Source organism: Brachyistius frenatus, unplaced genomic scaffold (genome assembly GCF_029030835.1).
Source record: "Brachyistius frenatus isolate BFR_SWC_R1_liver_20210118 unplaced genomic scaffold, ASM2903083v1 Contig_24, whole genome shotgun sequence".
NCBI classification, from domain to species: Eukaryota; Metazoa; Chordata; class Actinopteri; family Embiotocidae; genus Brachyistius; species Brachyistius frenatus.
In genome coordinates, this window is record NW_027210623.1 from 136,274 (window position 1) to 153,847 (window position 17,574).

The window sequence follows — 17,574 nt, forward strand, 5'->3', positions numbered from 1 at the left end:
TCTAAATCACTGCATAACTGCATCACTGCATACGCCACACAGGACAACATGCACATATCCGCCATCGTTAACTAGTCAAGCTAGTATACATTACATTTAGCTGACGCTTTTATCCAAAGCGATTTACAATAAGTGCATTTCAACCATGAGGGTACAAATTCAGAACAACAACAATCAAGAAAGTACAATTTTCTTCAAGAAAGCCAAACTTCAAAGTGCTAAAAGTAAGTGTCATTTTAAGTGCTACAAAAGTGCTACCGATTCAAGGTCAAGTCTGAAGAGGTGTGTTTTTAGTTTGCGATGGAAGATGTATAGAGTTTCTGCTGTCCTGATGTCATTGGGGAGCTCATTCCACCATTTAGGAGCCAAGACAGCAAACAGTCGTGATTTTGTAGAGTGTTTAGCTCGCAGCGAGGGAGCAACAAGCTGATTGGCCGATGCAGAGCGGAGTGAGCAGGCTGGAGTGTAAGGTTGGACCATGTCCTGGATGTAGACTGGACCCGATCTGTTCGCAGCACGGTACGCAAGTACCAATGTTTGGAAACGGATGCGGGCAGCTACTAGTAACCAGTGAAGTATAGCGTCTGCATTGCTTTTTATTCACTGGAGTACTCGATAAATGGATACCCACAAAACCACAGTGGTCAAATGAGGAAGTGTCTGCTAGCCAACCAAAGAATTCAGCGAGTGGGTGTCAAGTTGATGACGATACAGCAGTTTCATGCTGTGTTGCTATAGCAACAATGCCACATGGAGGGGGTACTATTTGCAGTGGAAAACTAAATCCAAAAAAAGTACCTGGTACCAAAAGTGAGTAGAGTAGAGTTGATGTCCGCAGTAGAAAAGGGGCTTAAGACTTGAACTGAACCGAACTGTTGTGAATATAATTTATTTCACTTCCTGCTATAACAAGTCCAAAGGCCTGCCATGAAAAATACTTATTCATAGATTAACAAAGACATGTATATAAGCTACTATTAGTGTTAAACAATTAAAAAAAAAAAAACCATTTCAGATGGGGTTCAAATATCTGCTTTCAGTTTTGGACAAAAAAAAATGAACAGTTACATAAGAGCAGTTTACTTTATGCATATACGTCAACTAAGGAAAATGACAAACTATAACAGAACATTTATTGAGCAACAAGATCTTAAACCGAATTTTCTAACTATACCTGTACACGGACATGAAAACATCTCTTCATCCAGGCTGTACAGAGTAGGTGCAACTTTCAGGAAGCACTCACATTCAAATTCCCCACAGAAAGAAGGGTGCTTGTTTTGTTCATGACAGCCCATAAAGGCACCACATATTTAAATTGCATCCTTTAGTGATAGTGTCTGTCCTTCTCATGCTAATAAATTAAAGTGTGTTCAGACTGGCAACCATACAACCAAAAGACAGCCAAGGTCTTGCCCATATTGTCAAACATGTTTCGACTCCATTAATCCACTTCATTCACTTTTCACAACTGTCTTTCTTCTATGAATATACAGGATTCAAATTTGTGACAGTGTGTCCTTCATGACACTCAAAGCCTGGTGCATCCCCATCAATATCAGGGAAAAGAGGAAAAAAATTAAACCTCAAAATATATACTGTTGGAGTGAAGTGATTTAATATACTGCCATAAGCCCTTGCTCCTACACTCGACATGCAATTTGGAAATAAATTGACTGATTTAGATAGAGGCACAGGGAAGAGTGGAAAAAAAACATGATGTAAACCTGGTTCGCTTCTATTGAGTAAGGTGACATTGCGCAACAAATCACTTCCATGAACAGAGAAAGAAAGCGATTTCTATTTCTAAAAAGTAATTTTGTTTGGGGAAGGTGTGTTGATTGCCATGTATGTGAATCTATTCCTCACTCGATTCGAGGAGCCTGAACATTTTATAAAAGTCAATGTTATATTTTAGCATAATAATCAGAAAGGCCAGACTTTCATCCAAAGAATAACAGAATATCATTTATTCCAAGTACATAATAGAAGGCCAGCTACAACAGTCTGTCTCTCCCATTCTTTGTATATCTTTCTGTGCAAGAGCAGAAATGGTTGACTTTTACAGCAGCAGAGTCCATTGTGTTTTAATTGAGCCCAATGAAGAATAATTAAGTAATTAAAGGCTCGATAAGAGAGAGGCACAGTAAACAGATAAAAGACAAGTGCTGGTATTAACAGTGCTGGTGCACTGCAGAGGGAATTGGACATACCTCCAGTATGGCATCACCACAAGAAGACAAAGCATCAAAGGCAACACCCAAAATGGGCCAACAGTCTGTATGTCATTTCTTTAAAGAGCTTGTGGCTGTGAATATGCATGTGGTCAAATTCAAAATTTAATACTTCCCAGCTGGATTTTGGGAATGGGAGTGCACTCTGATATTTTCACCACTCTGACATTAGTGGGTTTTATTTTTTGAGTAATTGCACAGCTTGATGTGTACTCAGGGGTTTCCATGAGAACGATGAAAGTCTTATTTCAACAATGCTGCAATTATGAGAAAATATGGAAATACATTTTGAGCCAGTTCACAGTTGAGTTGCCTGGAATAATAGGAATAGAAAACAGAAACAGGGAGCAAGGGTGAAAATGGGGATTCGAAAACTCAACTGTCTTTAAAATACCAGCCCGTTAAGAAAAAGAATCCTTTCAGCCAAAATCCCTAATACCCTCTATGTGTCAAATATTGCAGCACATCCATATTACCTTGAAGTAGTTCATGGTGCCACAATTTCCCAAACAGTGGTATCTGCTTTATTCAACATACAGCAGCCATAATCTCTGTTGGCATCATATGCTGGTTGGCAGTGATAATCTATAATCCATTCATCCAGAGAGGGTACACAAATGCATATTTGTTTCCTAGGATTAAAAGCTTATGGAGGGTGTATGGCATGGCCAATAATGTTCATCCATGCCAGCTATGACAGAATTTTCAGCTGTATTGTGGATATAGGATTCTTTTTTTAAGTCACAAGGCACTATCCCAAGTATCCAAGCACAAAATCCAGATTAGAATGTCCTAATATTTTTAGGGGGAGAAATCAAGGGTAAATGTTCTATCATCTCTAATGATCATTTGACTGTTCAGCCAATTTGCGGAAATAGTAAGAACTTTGATACCATTGCCTGCCGGCATCCCGCGTGGTCAGCAAACAAAGATGTCACCTGTAGGCCGGCAGATCACAGTCCAAGATTGAAAAATGATTGTTTGACTGTCACAAAACTACAGAAAAAGGATGCCGGTCAGAACCCTGAAGAAAGATTTTGTTTTAACACCAACACTGAAATAAAGTAATTCTACTGAGCCTTCTTAAATGACCAATTCAATAGAGTTCTTGTTGCTCTCATATGTATCAATTTACTAGTTTTTATGTTAGGTGTCAGCAAAGTCTGCAAAGTCGAATAAAGTAAGCATACTGGTTCGATTTGGAAATGTATTGTATCTTGAGACAAGAAAAAACAGCAGGCTTGAGGTTTTGATTGGTAGACAACATGCATACAGTGTGTTGTGTGTTGTATTTTGGTAAATGTATTTTACAAAAAAAAAAACTCAGGGACAACGTTCGGGCATGCCTGACATTCTTCAATTACCTAAAATCCCATTGATGTGTTTCCAGAAGTACCACTTAGATTAAGATTTTTGATCTGCTCGACAGGTAAACTGGGACCAGTGATGCACTATAGGCCACCATTAAGAAGGCCTTGATGGTCTATTTGTCTATACCTCATAATCTCTTCTATATTAGAAGAGTGGTGCTTACAAAATGTAAAGACACCTTTTTCCTCTCTAGTGGCCTTTTTTGTTTGTTTTCTTATCTATAATCAAAAATCAAATCAAAAAAAAAAAATCAAATCAAACGCGTCACAAAGCGAGCAGTGAGCGCTGCTGCCTGTGGCACCGAACGCTTCTAAAAAAAAAAAAAAAAAAAGGGCGGCACGGTGGTGCAGTGGTTAACACTGTCACCTCACAGCAAAAAGGTTCCGGGTTCAAATCCGGTCCTGGGCCTTTCTGTGCGGAGTTTGCATGTTCTCCCTGTGCTTGCGTGGGTTCTCTCTGGGTTCTCCGGCTTCCTCCCATCATCCAAAAACATGCACCTCAGGTCAGGTTACCTGGCGCCGCACTAGTGGCAGCCTGCTGCAGCAGCTCCCCCCTGAGAGCCCCCCTGCTGTAGTGAAGAAATTTCCCCTCGGGGATTAATAAAGTGTATAAAATAAAAAAAAAATTTAAAAATTTAAAAAAAAAAACAGTAGAATTGCTGAAGTAAATAGCTAATATGTCAGAGACGTAATTTAAATCTATTAAACAAGTTTCAAAATTAGTCTGTTCCCGAAGTCACCATTTCAGGACAATGAAAAATTGGTACATCTACCACTCAATCAGATGATAGCTTGTCAACATATAAAAAATAAAGCAGACAGGTGTTCCCAGTATCCCTTCTCTAACCTTGCAGCACCAACCAGCTACAGGCCAGACAACACTGTTCTTTCTACCATTCTAACCACTGAAAAAAAGATGAGGTCGTCATCTTAAGATAGGACTACTGCTCAAAAGTGGACACATATTTAGACAGGGTGTCAAAGCCAGCCAAACCTAGAGGTTCCGAGGTACAGATTCCACTGGGGTACCGAGCAGCAGACAAGGGGCCAGCTTCAAACACCTCTTAATAGCTTTCTAATTAGCAAATGGCTCCTCACTGTGAAACATTCATAGCCTTTGTGGCCGGCTGCCTAAATACGTCACACATAGGACAAAACAACCTTTCTAAAGCACTTCCTCAAGAGATGTGCTATATATGGATTTAAGAAAAAACAACATCAGTTCTGAAGGTAGGTAGTGAAGGAATGCAAGAATTTAAGTGTTGGTTCAAACAAAATGAAGAATTGGAGAGAGACTAAAACTCATGGAAGCAAAGAAAAAAAAATGTGACAAATTATGTGTAATCGCATGAACTGGACTAGTTTTTTCCCCCTTCTGTTTACATTCAATCTGCTTCTTTCTCCCTGATCACTTGTGCCCTCACAGCTTCGCGGTTACACTGCCAGCTGTCTCATTTTCACCGCCATACTTTTTGTTTGCAGTTCTGACACAAACCTCTGGCGTGGCCGGTTTTATCAGGAGTGTATCCTCATTGGTTTATGAGTTGTTGAGAGCGGTTTGGCTGCAGACCTGTGCTTTCACAAGGCAAAAAAAACAACATGTTGCCTGCCTCTCAGTGAGTCACTGTGTTGACATATGTGAATGGAGATATAGTCTACTCAGATACATAAGATTGATTGTATTCATCAGTTAAAGGCAGGAACAATTCAACCTTAATTATACTTGAGTCCATGTATTCCATCAATTATTTATCTGACCCCTGCAGGGCTTAACTCATTGATCACTGTTTCAAAAAACCTTTAGACTCTTGATTAAGTATTCTGTGAAAGATACATGTGGGATCATCTCCGCCATGGTCTTTGCTAATAAGTCCCCTCGGTCCAACCCACTTGACCTTTGTCCATTCAGTAGTTATTCCAACAGTCTTTGCACTCTGCACCCTTGCACTATTGCATTCGTGTTAACAATGTACACAAACGGTTTGACTTGTGTATGGAGATTATATGTTGTTGTTCTTTGGTTTCGTATTTCTTTATTCAGCCTGGTTAGAAATCTTGTTCAAAAAGGAGACCTCTTTTTGTATGTAAATAATTGGTAAATGATTATATTCACTTCTCATTCAGCTAGGTTATTCTTGCTTCCAGCTAATTCTGGGTATTGTTCAATAATTTTCAATACTGCTGCCAATTACCAGCAGGATCCTATTACATGGTAAGCACAAGAATCGCCGGCTCGCCTATAATCTACCTTTAGCACTAAGCTTCCCTATGGCGCACCCATATAATGATACGACCACCGACAGTGTAACGGTGTTTTGAGCTGTCAGAAGCACGATTTCAGGACGGGTCCTTGTGCTTACTGGCTGTTTCAATATTCAAACTGTACATTCAACATTATACCAGCTCCACTAATTGTGATAGTTATATACCACCTTGGGGTCTCCGTGGGCGGGCCACCCATGTAGAGGATAGGTATGGAAAATGCCTAATGATGCTGATGAGATTTGCTCCTTTGTAGACGTGGCAAACATCATGCGTTTTAAAACAAAAACATGTTAGTTTGGATGAAGCCTAGGTATCAAAAATTGGTACCGGCTGACAAAGCACCTTTTGATTGGTGATGGTACCAAATCAATTCAATCGCTGCCATCAAAGTGTTGAAGTTCATTACCCAGCCCTACTGTCAGCCGTATGTATAAAATGTTCTTTATCTGTATATAGTCCACATCTTGAGTATTACAAAAGCTGCACATGAAGAAAAACGTCTTCATGACTACAGAGCAAGTCAGGAATGCTCTCCAGGTTGTAGGCATGCATGTTTCCTAGTCAGCGAACAAGAGAACGGCTCATGACCCAAAGCATGCCACCTCATCTGTCAAACATGGTGGTGGTTACGTTATGGTTTGGGCAAGTATGGCTGCCAAAGGAACGGGCACACTGGCATTTATTAATGTTTTTTACAACAAATGGAACCAACCAGCATACTGTGAGCTCGGATATATATATATATATATATAGGATGATTTTGTTTGACTTCAAGTGTATCTGTAAAATTAATTTTAAACCCCTAAACTTTGGGCACTATGTATTAAAAAGGGTGTACTTCTCACACACATGATGGTTCAAAACTACTCAAATCAAAACTAAGACTCATTCACATGGAATTAGTTGAAGTGCACAGCCTCAAGAACAAAAACAATGCACAGCCTTGACTGGACTTGGCCAGTAAAGCTGATTCTGATTCTAATGTGGGTTTGAGCTAGTGCTAAACTGGACTGTCACACCTTTAAAATTACAATATATGATCAAACTCATGCCACAAATAGTGCAATATAGTAATAATGTTCTTACCTACTTTTTTAAACTCAATAAATCTAATCAGTTAGCTTTGTTTTTTTTCTCAGTTCCACTCTTTCTTATATAAAAGACTGATGGCTTCAATATCCCATAGTTCAACACAAATATTACAAAAAAATGAATTAGATGAAACATGGCACTATTGCGGTTTAATATTACAGTGTTATTAGAATAAAAAATTTACAGCCACTTTTTACATTTTTCACTTGCTCAACTTCATCTGCATCTATGTCATGATTCATTCATATCTGTCCCCATTGACTGTCTGTATTCCATGTTTAATCTAAATCAGACCATTTTTCACATTATCTGTTCCACATTGTGGACAAAGTTCAAAACTATCTCATTTACCAATTAGGTATCTAACTAACTTGTAATGAAACATAAGTATTACAAGGTTTCTAACATTGAGGCCTACAAAGCCCTCCCAGTAGTGACAGCAAAGTCATGTCTTCTTAGATCAGACTAAATGTGTGTACTATTATTGTAGCAGCACATAAGCTGTACCATCAGCAAATGTGGTAAGCCTGCACATGGTTACAGGGAGAGAATAGACAAATAAAAAAAAAAACCTCCTTAGTTGCTCGACTTTTAGACAAATCTGGTACTCACCATAATTACACTAGCAGTAAGTTAGAGGACAGTTGGGTCTCTGAGTCAGTGACATCTGGTCTTCCACATGTCATACCTTTGTACCTGAGCCTGCACTGCCATCTGCTGCTCTTTAGGATAAAATACACTCCAGAGGGTCTACAAAGTGGGTGGGTTGACAGGTCATGTGTTGCATTCAAGTGCCATTCATAAACGCCTTAGCTGTGAATTTTTGTAAATTGTGTATTCAAAACCTGCACCAGGGAATAATTATTACTGCATGACTTTTGGTGGCTTGGATATCAAGGCTGAACCTCTTGTTTTCTTACATTTTTTTGTTTGTTTTTAATAAAAAATGTATAGTATTCTTCGTCATAAAAAGCACTGTCACAGTTAAATAGAGGATGCACGCAGCCAGGAGCAGAAAACACACGGGTTCAGTACCATGTCATGATGGCTTAGTTTTAGCATCTTCTTCCATCTGAATTTGAGCATTTAGAAATACAATGGCAAGATGAAAAACAATAAAATTGCTTTTTTAATGTATTCCTCCTCCAAACTTCTTCACTATCGCTTTAAGGCACTTTAAGACATTTATGACACTATGACACTGCTACAGATGTAAAACACTTTAAACCTTAGGTCTGCTTCTTGTTATTTTTTTCTCTGACACATCTCTGCAATGCACTTTCCATTCAAAGCCATCAGTCCACCACTTTTATCAAATGTAAATAACAACAGCGTGGCTGGAAGCTGCAATGAAGTCTAACGTCAATTAGCAAAGCTCTGACCGTCCTGACAAACACCGCTCATTAAACCAGCCATCAGAAACACATGGAGCTGCCTCACCTTAAAATGGCTATTTTTTTCTACCCATCATTAGTCTGAGAAAAAGCACCCATAAATTTACAAACATTCAGACTATTTTCAGCAATGACCCTGAATCATGATCAAAGTAAATCAATTTGGATAGATTATCTTTTTGATATTGTGGTGCCTCCAACGGTTAAAATGCCTTGTTCATTTATCTGTTTATAATATACTCCAACTAATAATTGCATTACATTTAGCTGACGCTTTTATCCAAAGCAACTTACAACATACTGATGGTACACCATTGGGAGCAATTTAGGGTTCAGTGTCTTGCTCAAGGACACTTAGGCATGTGAGCAGGAGGAGCTGGGGATTGAGCCACCAACCTTCTGATTAGTGTGCAACCCCCTCTACCAACTGAGCCACAGCCTCCCAATAATGTAAAGGATTAATCAAAAGTAAAACATAATAATAATAATAATAATAGTAACAGTAATAATAATAAAATAATAATAATAAATAATAAAAATAAAAAAGGCCACCTGATTCCCTCTTTGGGGATTTGTGGTCAATATTCCAAACAGCACTTGAACGCAGCTTGTCTAATCTGCTCTAATCTAGGCAGGAACGTCACCAGAAGAGCGATGACATCTGTGGATACTAGCTTTACTGTTCAAGAGAAACAAACGCCTGGCCATCAGTTTCTGAGACAAAATGTCTATTACAACTTGCCAGAAGGTTACTCTTATATCATGCTCTGTTCTCTGTATCTCTCTCTTCCTGCCCAGAATGCTTTTACCCAGAGGGAAAAAGGAGATGGGGCAGCCTGAGGGTAAGGCGGCTTATCTGATCATGATCCATCCATCTCCATCGTACTCCATCTCCAATGTCTTTTTTGTTGGTGCTGCTGTTGTTGTTGTTGCCAGCTGTTGCTCTCTACAGAGTGCATTCGGCCTAGAGGCCCTGTCGTAGTGCGCACATGTTTGTCATAATGCTATACAATGGGTAAGAGGTAAATACAACATATTTGACATATTTGAAGAGCATATATTTGGTATATGTTCTGGTGATATCGAAATATTAAATGCATTTGAATGTGGTTAACCATGTTTTTGTCTGTTAAGTCTTACTGGAGAACTTCAGCCTAGGCTGCATGATATGAGGTTATTGTTGCAACGTGTGTTATTGTTATATTAAATGTTAACATCTCATGACAAGCATGACATTAATTAAGCTGCTGTGTCTGTTGACTTGAGTCTGAAGACAGAGGTGGGCAGTCACCACAAGTCAAGACTGTTCTAATCACTGTACTTCCATTTCAAACCCTATAATTTTAATCTTTACAGTCATACGCAAACTCAGTATTTGGCTTTTTTTTCCATTTGTCTGTGACTTAACTCGGTCTGAGCTTCACATGGTGGGTGACAACCACATGCCTGCAGATGTTGTCAAAATGCATCAGTCATCACAATAGGGGCACGTCTTACATAAACCTGGAGAGATTTGTCGCTCAAACATAACCAGCACAGACTGTTTAAACAATTACATAAAAGTCCAGAAAGAAAAGAAGTCCGTTGCACCATCCAGAAAGGAAATATTGAACATTGCAGTCACAACTAAAGGGCTGTTTTAGATTGCTGGAACCACAATATTCTCCGAGACATCATCCACAACAAGAGAGAGACTTTTACAGATCAAGTGAATAAAAGCAGAGTCGAGCATATTTTGGAAGTGGGACAACTCTGTGTTACACATCCCCACCAGGCCTAATGTGGGAAATGTAATTTTGCTAACATCTGGGTAGTGGTTTGATTTTAGGGAGAAGAATATAATTGCATTTTATGAGTTTAATTATTAAACTCATAAAATACAATAGATACCATGTAGATTCATTGTGTGAATGATGGTTCAGTTATAAGCAACATACAAAACGAACCTGAACATTATAGGCTGTCAGAAGCTACTGCTGATCAGAATGAATCAATAAGAACATGCTGACCAACAAACAAACCAAATCATTTAGAAGAAGACACTTCTACCTATTTTAAAACGCGCTTCTCCCATGTGTCCCTGACTGTACCGCAATTTGTCTAAAAAGTGAACAATTTTCAGAGAGCTGACAACATCCACAGAAAAATCGTTAGAAAGCAACAGTCTTCACCAGTTTCTCACCTTGCTTCTCCAAACAGGAGTTGCTCTCTCTTCTGTGCAGCCACATTTCGTGGGTCCAGAGTTGAGGAGATCATCTGTGTTTTGATCATCTGTGTTTTGGTAGCGCTTCCCTTCCGCAGTGGTCCAGCGGTTAGCAACAGACGCGTTTTGGCGGTTTTGACGCATTATTTTGGGGTTATGAGCGATTGTTCCAGGTGTTCCTCTCTCCACTAGACCGTGATAATAAAATATAATGTCGATATAATAATACATTTCAAACTTTTAACAACCACACCAGACTTGTAGTCGAACATCGGAGTGTTCGTTTACCGCCAGCAATATGAAAAGGTGTGTTTTCCCTATTAAAAAAGGGGCGGGGCCAGGACGCAAGCGCAAAGTGCCCGGATGTACAGCTCCGGTCTATTACATTACATTACATTTCATTTAGCTGATGCTTTTGTCCAAAGCGACTTACAATAAGTGCATTTCAACCATGAGGGTACAAAACCCAGAACAACAGGAATCAAGAAAATACAATTTATTCAAGAAAGCCAAACTACAAAGTTCTATCAGTAAGTGCCATTTTAAGTGCTACTAAAGTTCTACTGTTCAAGGTCAAGTCTGAAGAGGTGTGTTTTTAGTTTGCGGCGGAAGATGTACAGAGTTTCTGCTGTCCTGATGTCATTGGGGAGCTCATTCCACCATTTAGGAGCCAGGACAGCAAACAATCGTGATTTTGTAGAGTGTTTAGCTCAGTGAGGAGCAACAAGCTGATTGGTAGAAGCAGAGCGGAGGGAGCGGGCTGGGATGTAGGGTTGGACCATGTCCTGGATATAGACTGGACCTGATCTGTTCACAGCACGGTTACGCAAGTACCAATGTTTGGAAACGGATGCGGAGAGCTACTGGTAACCAGTGAAGGGAGCGAAGGAGGAGCGGAGTAGTGGGAGTGAATTTCGGGAGGTTAAAGACCAGTCGAGCTGCAGAGGTCGGATGGTACTAACAGGTAGACCTGCCAGGAGGGAGTTACAGTAGTCTATATGTGAGAGGACCAGAGCCTGGACCAGAGCTTGGACCAGAGCCTGGACCAGAGCTTGGACCAGAACCTGGACCAGAACCTGCACCTCCTTCTGCGTGAGAAGAGGATGTATTCTCCTGATGTTGTGCAGCATGTATCTACAGGAACGTGTTGTTACAGTGATGTTGGCAGTAAGAGACAGTTGACTGTCGAGTGTCACGCCGAGGTTCTTAGCAGTCAGGGTCGGGGATAACAGAGTTGTTGAAGGTAGTAGTCAGGTCAAGGGTGGGAGAGTCTTTCCCTGGAAGGAAGAGCAGTTCGGTCTTGTCGAGGTTGATTTTCAGGTGGTGTGAGGACATCCACTGAAAGATGTCAGTCAGACAGGCAGAGATTCGTGCTGCTACCTGTGTTTCAGATCAGGGAAAAGAGAGGATCGGTTGGGTGTCATCAGCATAGCTGTGGTAGGACAAGCCATGCGAGTGAATGACAGAGCCGAGAGAGTTGGTGTACAGAGAGAAGAGGACGGGACCCAGGACTAATGAGTGACGTTGCTGAAACGGCGACACCTGCGGCTCAATTCCATTTGACCACAGGTGACATGTAAACTACACTGTATGTTCATAAAACTGGACAACTATAAGAAGATGGAGGAACTCTGTAGATCATTTTAAAATGTTAAAGTAAAGGGATGGATATACTGTAAGTAAGTGCAGAGATTATTATAAGAGATAGACAATGATTGTGAAGAAACTATCTATTAGAAATATGTGAACTGGTGGAACGTTATTAAGTAGATTAATTCAAGTACTATAGGTGAAATGTTTAAGGTGCTTCTATTGTACTTGAGTATTTCATTGTCATGCTGCTTTATACTTGAAATATTGTTGCTTCTTTTTACTACACTGCATTTATCTGACAGCTTTAGTTACTTTACAAAATAACAATTGTACAATTCTTGCATATAAAACCTCATTAAATATTACGCTTTGGGATATAAGTTAAAGTAGGCTAGTGAAATGTTTTTTTCCAGTAGAGCTGAAACAGTTAGTTGACACATTTAGGAGTGGATTGACAGAAAATGAATTGGCTGATTTTGCATACTAGCCAACTTTTTTTTTCTTGCCAAATTTCATGATTGTGGCTTCTCGAATGTGAGATTATGTTGCCCTTCCTTTTAATTATTTGAATGGCTTGAATTGATTGTTTATAATGTTGATGTTTGGTGGCACTGAGAGCTAAATGCACTGTAACTTCAGAAAATAATAGCGAAGAGATAAGACAACAGCAAATCCAGAAAATATCTTCACAACTGGAGAAGAAAAATAATTGCTGCAAAGAGAAAACACAACCAAACATGAGCTGCAAATGTGTTATCATTGTGATCTCTTCCGGTTAAAAGTCAGCCAGCTGAAAAACTAGGCTAATCCCAGTGATATCTGGATAACCCGCTGATGTTGTTTCATGGTAGAGGCCTCATTTCTCAATATTTAGCTTTTTAAAAAATGTTTTGAGTTTTTCATGTGTTTGTAGGACATCCAAATGTGTTATTAAATGTTGAATACAGTAATACAAAATGCTGAAAGTTTTAGTTAAAAATTCTGAATTCATTACCCAAATTGCTTGACCCTTATTCACCATGACAAAATTGGAACTCATTTTATGTAGTGATATATAATTCACTCCTGTCACTTATGTAGTTCATTTCTGAAATGAATGAATCAGATCTGAAATAATCAGGCCCGTATAGTAACTGTATCTTTATCTGAAAGCTTACTCAGACAAAAGCCATTTATGACATCACTTTAGGCTCTGGGAAATTTTACATTCACAATTTGCTGGACATTTCTGTAATGTTTTAATCAATGAACCTAGAGAATGATCCACATATGAATAATTATTAGTTACAGCCCTAGTGAAAATAAGATACCACGGATTGAGGATGGACTGTATGGGATATTTTTGCAGGATCAATTTGCCTTAATGATTAATTGATTGATTTTTGTCTCCCTCAGTTGGACCCGGGTTCTACCCTCCTGTGATGCATCGGCTATCAGTGCCAGACGACCCTGAAAAGTGGGGTGTGGACCATTCGTATTCCATCGCACACAGTGTTGAGGCCATGGCAAAAGTAAAAGGCATCGGACGAGGCAAAAAGCACAACCTGATGGGCCAAGTCATTCCCATTTATGGCTTTGGGATACTTCTTTACATCTTTTATATAATCTATAAGGTAATTACTATAACGGACCTGCATGGTAGACAGGTTTTATGACAATAAGATACCATATACACTTTGAATGAAGTACCATACGCAACTACAAAGTGTTGTCAGATTTATACAATACAATAGTAAGAAGCACTAAACTGTACATGTTTACATTCACAGCTGACATGTAGGGGGAAGACTAATAAATCAGGAAACTACACTACAGCAACCAAGACAAACATGGAGAATATGACTAGTAAGTATCTTCAGCAATTTAAAGTCTTTGTCATACAGTGTAATTTCCAAAACATTGCTTTTGGTACATTGCTTCACACTGAAATGATTTAAATAAAAAATTATAAGGATAAGTGGCATGAAGTTCTTCTGTGAAAGAATAGTGAGAAACTAAAAGTACAATAGTAAAATATGAGAAAGGCATTTGGTAGGTAAATGGTACTTTGCCTTCAGTATAGCAGCACAACACTGTCTGAAACATACTCAGTGTGGGTATGTGTGTGTTTCAGTGTACATGTAATTTAACACACCCAGACGTAAACATACATATGGGGTTTGCATAGAAACACATTATATTTTGATATTAAAACAACGTCTCTTGTCAATCGTGTAGTGACAAATGAAGAGCTCGCCAGGCTTCAGGAGAGACTACTGCAAACAGAGAGGATGATGGACAGGATTGTTTCTGCGAAAAGACGTTCTTCTGGGAGGTGAGACTTATTTTTATCTTAACATCCTACAATTCAATTCTGGTAGCACCAAAATACCAGAGAATTTACATCATGCATCAGGTTAAACGTGGCAATAAAAATGAAAAGACCAAAAATGAAAGAGAAAATTATTCTGAGGTGAAAAAAACCTCATATTTCACCATATTTTCCCTTGAGTGCTGTTCCTTTATTGAAACAGTCCATTGGTCATTCAATAACATAAATTGTTGTGTTCATAAATGAGGAAGGGAACATTATTTATTGCTAAAACCATTCTCACTTTTGGACAAAATAATTCTCCTTAACAAGCAAATACTAACAGACTTACAGACTGAATGATGTAGTCGAAGTCATTTTTGTTGGTTAGTATTACATTACATTTCATTTAGCTGATGCTTTTATCCAAAGCGACTTACAATAAGTGCATTTCAACCATGAGGGGTACAAAACCCAGAACAACAAGAATCAAGAAAATACAATTTCTTCAAGAAAGCCAAACTACAAAGTGCTATCAGTAAGTATCATTTTAAGTGCTACTAAAGTTCTACTGTTCAAGGTAAAGTCTGAAGAGGTGTGTTTTTAGTTCGCGGCGGAAGATGTACAGAGTTTCTGCTGTCCTGATGTCGTTGGGGAGCTCATTCCACCATTTAGGAGCCATTTAGTATTAACTATTGCAGAAAACTTTGGGAACTAAAAAATGATTCAGCATTGTAGCTGTATGTGGTAACTGGATGTAATGATCACGTAATTGAAAAAGAACAGTTTACTGATCTGCCACAGAGTGATGTGCTGTACATTTCTGTTGTGCCTGACTGCTTCCATTTATGTGCTGCTCTCTAGTGGCAGAAGGAGGAAGAGTAAAACCACAACATCAAAGAAGGAGGAGAGACTGCTCAAGCAACTTAGACAGATCACACTGATGATTCAAGAGGGCCGTTTGGAGGGAGCTTCCCCAGAGATGGAGGCCGAGCAGGTGCCCTACGGTGCAGACTGGGAAGGTACATGCCTAAATATGAATCCCCAGGCAGCTCCAGTTAAATCAAATGCAAAGTATTATACCGTTTTACACAACCATACTGAATATCAGATGATGTCTTATTTTGAACACGAATGCAGGTTACCCAGAGGAGACCTACCCAGAGTACGATGATCCATCTGACAGCTGTGACAGACGTAGATTTCAAATGATTAGGCTGGAAAAACCCTCCATCCAACCCACCGCTGAGGCCCTGGCAGAGAGGATGGAGCAAGAGGAGGAAGAGATGATGGCAAGGAAACTCTCCATAGTGCGAGAGGAAGATGAAGATGATGAGGAGGAGGGAGAAGAAGATGCAGATGAGGATGAAGAAGAAGAAATTGAGGAAGACATAGACGTAGAGGGGGAAGAAGAGGAGGAGGAGAAGGAGGAGGAGGAGGAGGAAGAAGAGGAGGAGGAGGTGGAGATGGAGGAGGAGGAGGAGGAGGATGAGGAGGAGGAGGAGGTGGAGGAGGCGGAAGCAGAGAAAAGACTGTTGCTCAGTCTGCCGTCATTGCAGCCTGAAAGAAAGCAACAGAGAGTTGGGTTGGAGGTGAGCAAAGAGCTGCAGTGTCTGAGTGGGGGGAAGAAGCAAATAACCTTCAGTGACCACAAAGATGTCTTCCACTATCCTAAAGAGGACGAGGAGGAAGATGAGGGGGAGGGGGAGGACGAGGACGAGGGGACAGAGGTGGATGAAGCTGATGAGGAGGATCCGGTGATGGAGGCAGAGAGCCTGCTGTTTGGCTGTGAAGGCTGTCCAAACCCAGAAGAAGAGGCAGAGGAGGATGAAGAGGAGTACTTGTTGATGTTAGCGGCTGGAGAGGGTGGAATCCACGCAGACATGCCAAAAGAAGTCGCGGTGAGCGGGCTGAGGATGCGGAACAGGAGAGAGACATAAAGGACTTTTATGTCTAAAAGGGGATTTTAAACATACGGTAAACTCAGTCTTCCCTAAATTGAATCATACTGTGTTTATACTAATCCCTTATATGTTTAAACTCCCGTATAGAACCTAAACTAAACAGAGACATGCAGTGTTGTTCTTAAGTCATGCTTTTGTACAAATAAAAGTCTCCTTTAACACCATCAACATGGTAAAAGCCTCTGATGTCTCTCATGTACTTTATTCATTTCTACTCCTTTGTATTTCCAGTATGGCTTTGATACAGACAGAAAAAAGTTTCCAGAAGTTCAGACTGAAGGACCATTTAAGTGGTTAAAAATGTACTTTTTCATTCAGAGAGTGCCCCACTTTTTTTTTTTCTTTTAAAACTGAATTTACACAATAATTTGATGTTATTAATACGACTCTGTGACATAAGCCGTTATGCTTTCAAAGGGATAAAAGAACACCCAAGGTTCACCCATACAGGTGTTTTCACTTATTTGCCTGAATAGACCTCTTTTAGGTCAGTGATGTGCATACAATAGAGCTTGAGCACATGTTCAATCGTGAAGTTAATTAAAGACATCTGTGTGGGTGTGAAGAGCCTTTAATGTTTTGAACTAAGGAGCATTATGTAGTCAGTGATTGCTCATTGGATTTTTTTTTTTTTCAAGAATGGTTTTATTCTCCAAATGATCCGAATGATTTATCATTACTATCATTATCCCAGATAAATTATCTCAGATTACTTTTACATAACATACTTATTAATAGTTTTGAACCAGAAAATATGTCACGTTTCTCAGAAGCCATGAATGTTCACAGCAGGAACAGAGAACTAAGGATTTTGCTACAAATGAAATACTCTGTGTGAAGCAAGTGCCTCACAGTGTCACGCCTTATCTGGATCCCCCTGGTGGTTCAATAAGGGTTTCTTTCTGATGTAGTAATGCGGCATAACAGGTGTGATTGCAAAGCAACACGATAAAACGCAGAGAGCATTGCAAATAACCCCCTAGCAAGAATTATCATAGAAATAAGATCTTTCCAGGGGGCACAGAGAGTGGAGGCACTGCAGGTGGAGGCTGTGGTGGAGAAGGCTTTTGCAAGTTGATAGTAACAACAAATGTAAAGCCAACGTCAATATACAGAGTAAGTGTGAGCATGGATGTTTATAAATACATTTCAGTGTGGTAAGATGTGGG

The 17,574-nt window shown here is 39.7% G+C and overlaps 1 protein-coding gene across 1 annotated transcript; it reads left to right on the forward strand.

The window, feature by feature from the left end:
- The first annotated feature begins 9,055 nt into the window (after positions 1–9,055).
- Positions 9,056–16,630, forward strand: ric3a (RIC3 acetylcholine receptor chaperone a). The gene is made up of 7 exons (XM_069697598.1): positions 9,056–9,197; positions 13,547–13,764; positions 13,921–13,996; positions 14,369–14,465; positions 15,306–15,463; positions 15,582–15,796; positions 15,884–16,630. The coding sequence occupies exons 1-7, from the start codon at positions 9,080–9,082 to the stop codon at positions 16,379–16,381; spliced, it is 1,380 nt and encodes a 459-aa protein (XP_069553699.1). The 5' UTR covers positions 9,056–9,079; the 3' UTR covers positions 16,382–16,630.
- Positions 16,631–17,574: the final 944 nt, after the last annotated feature.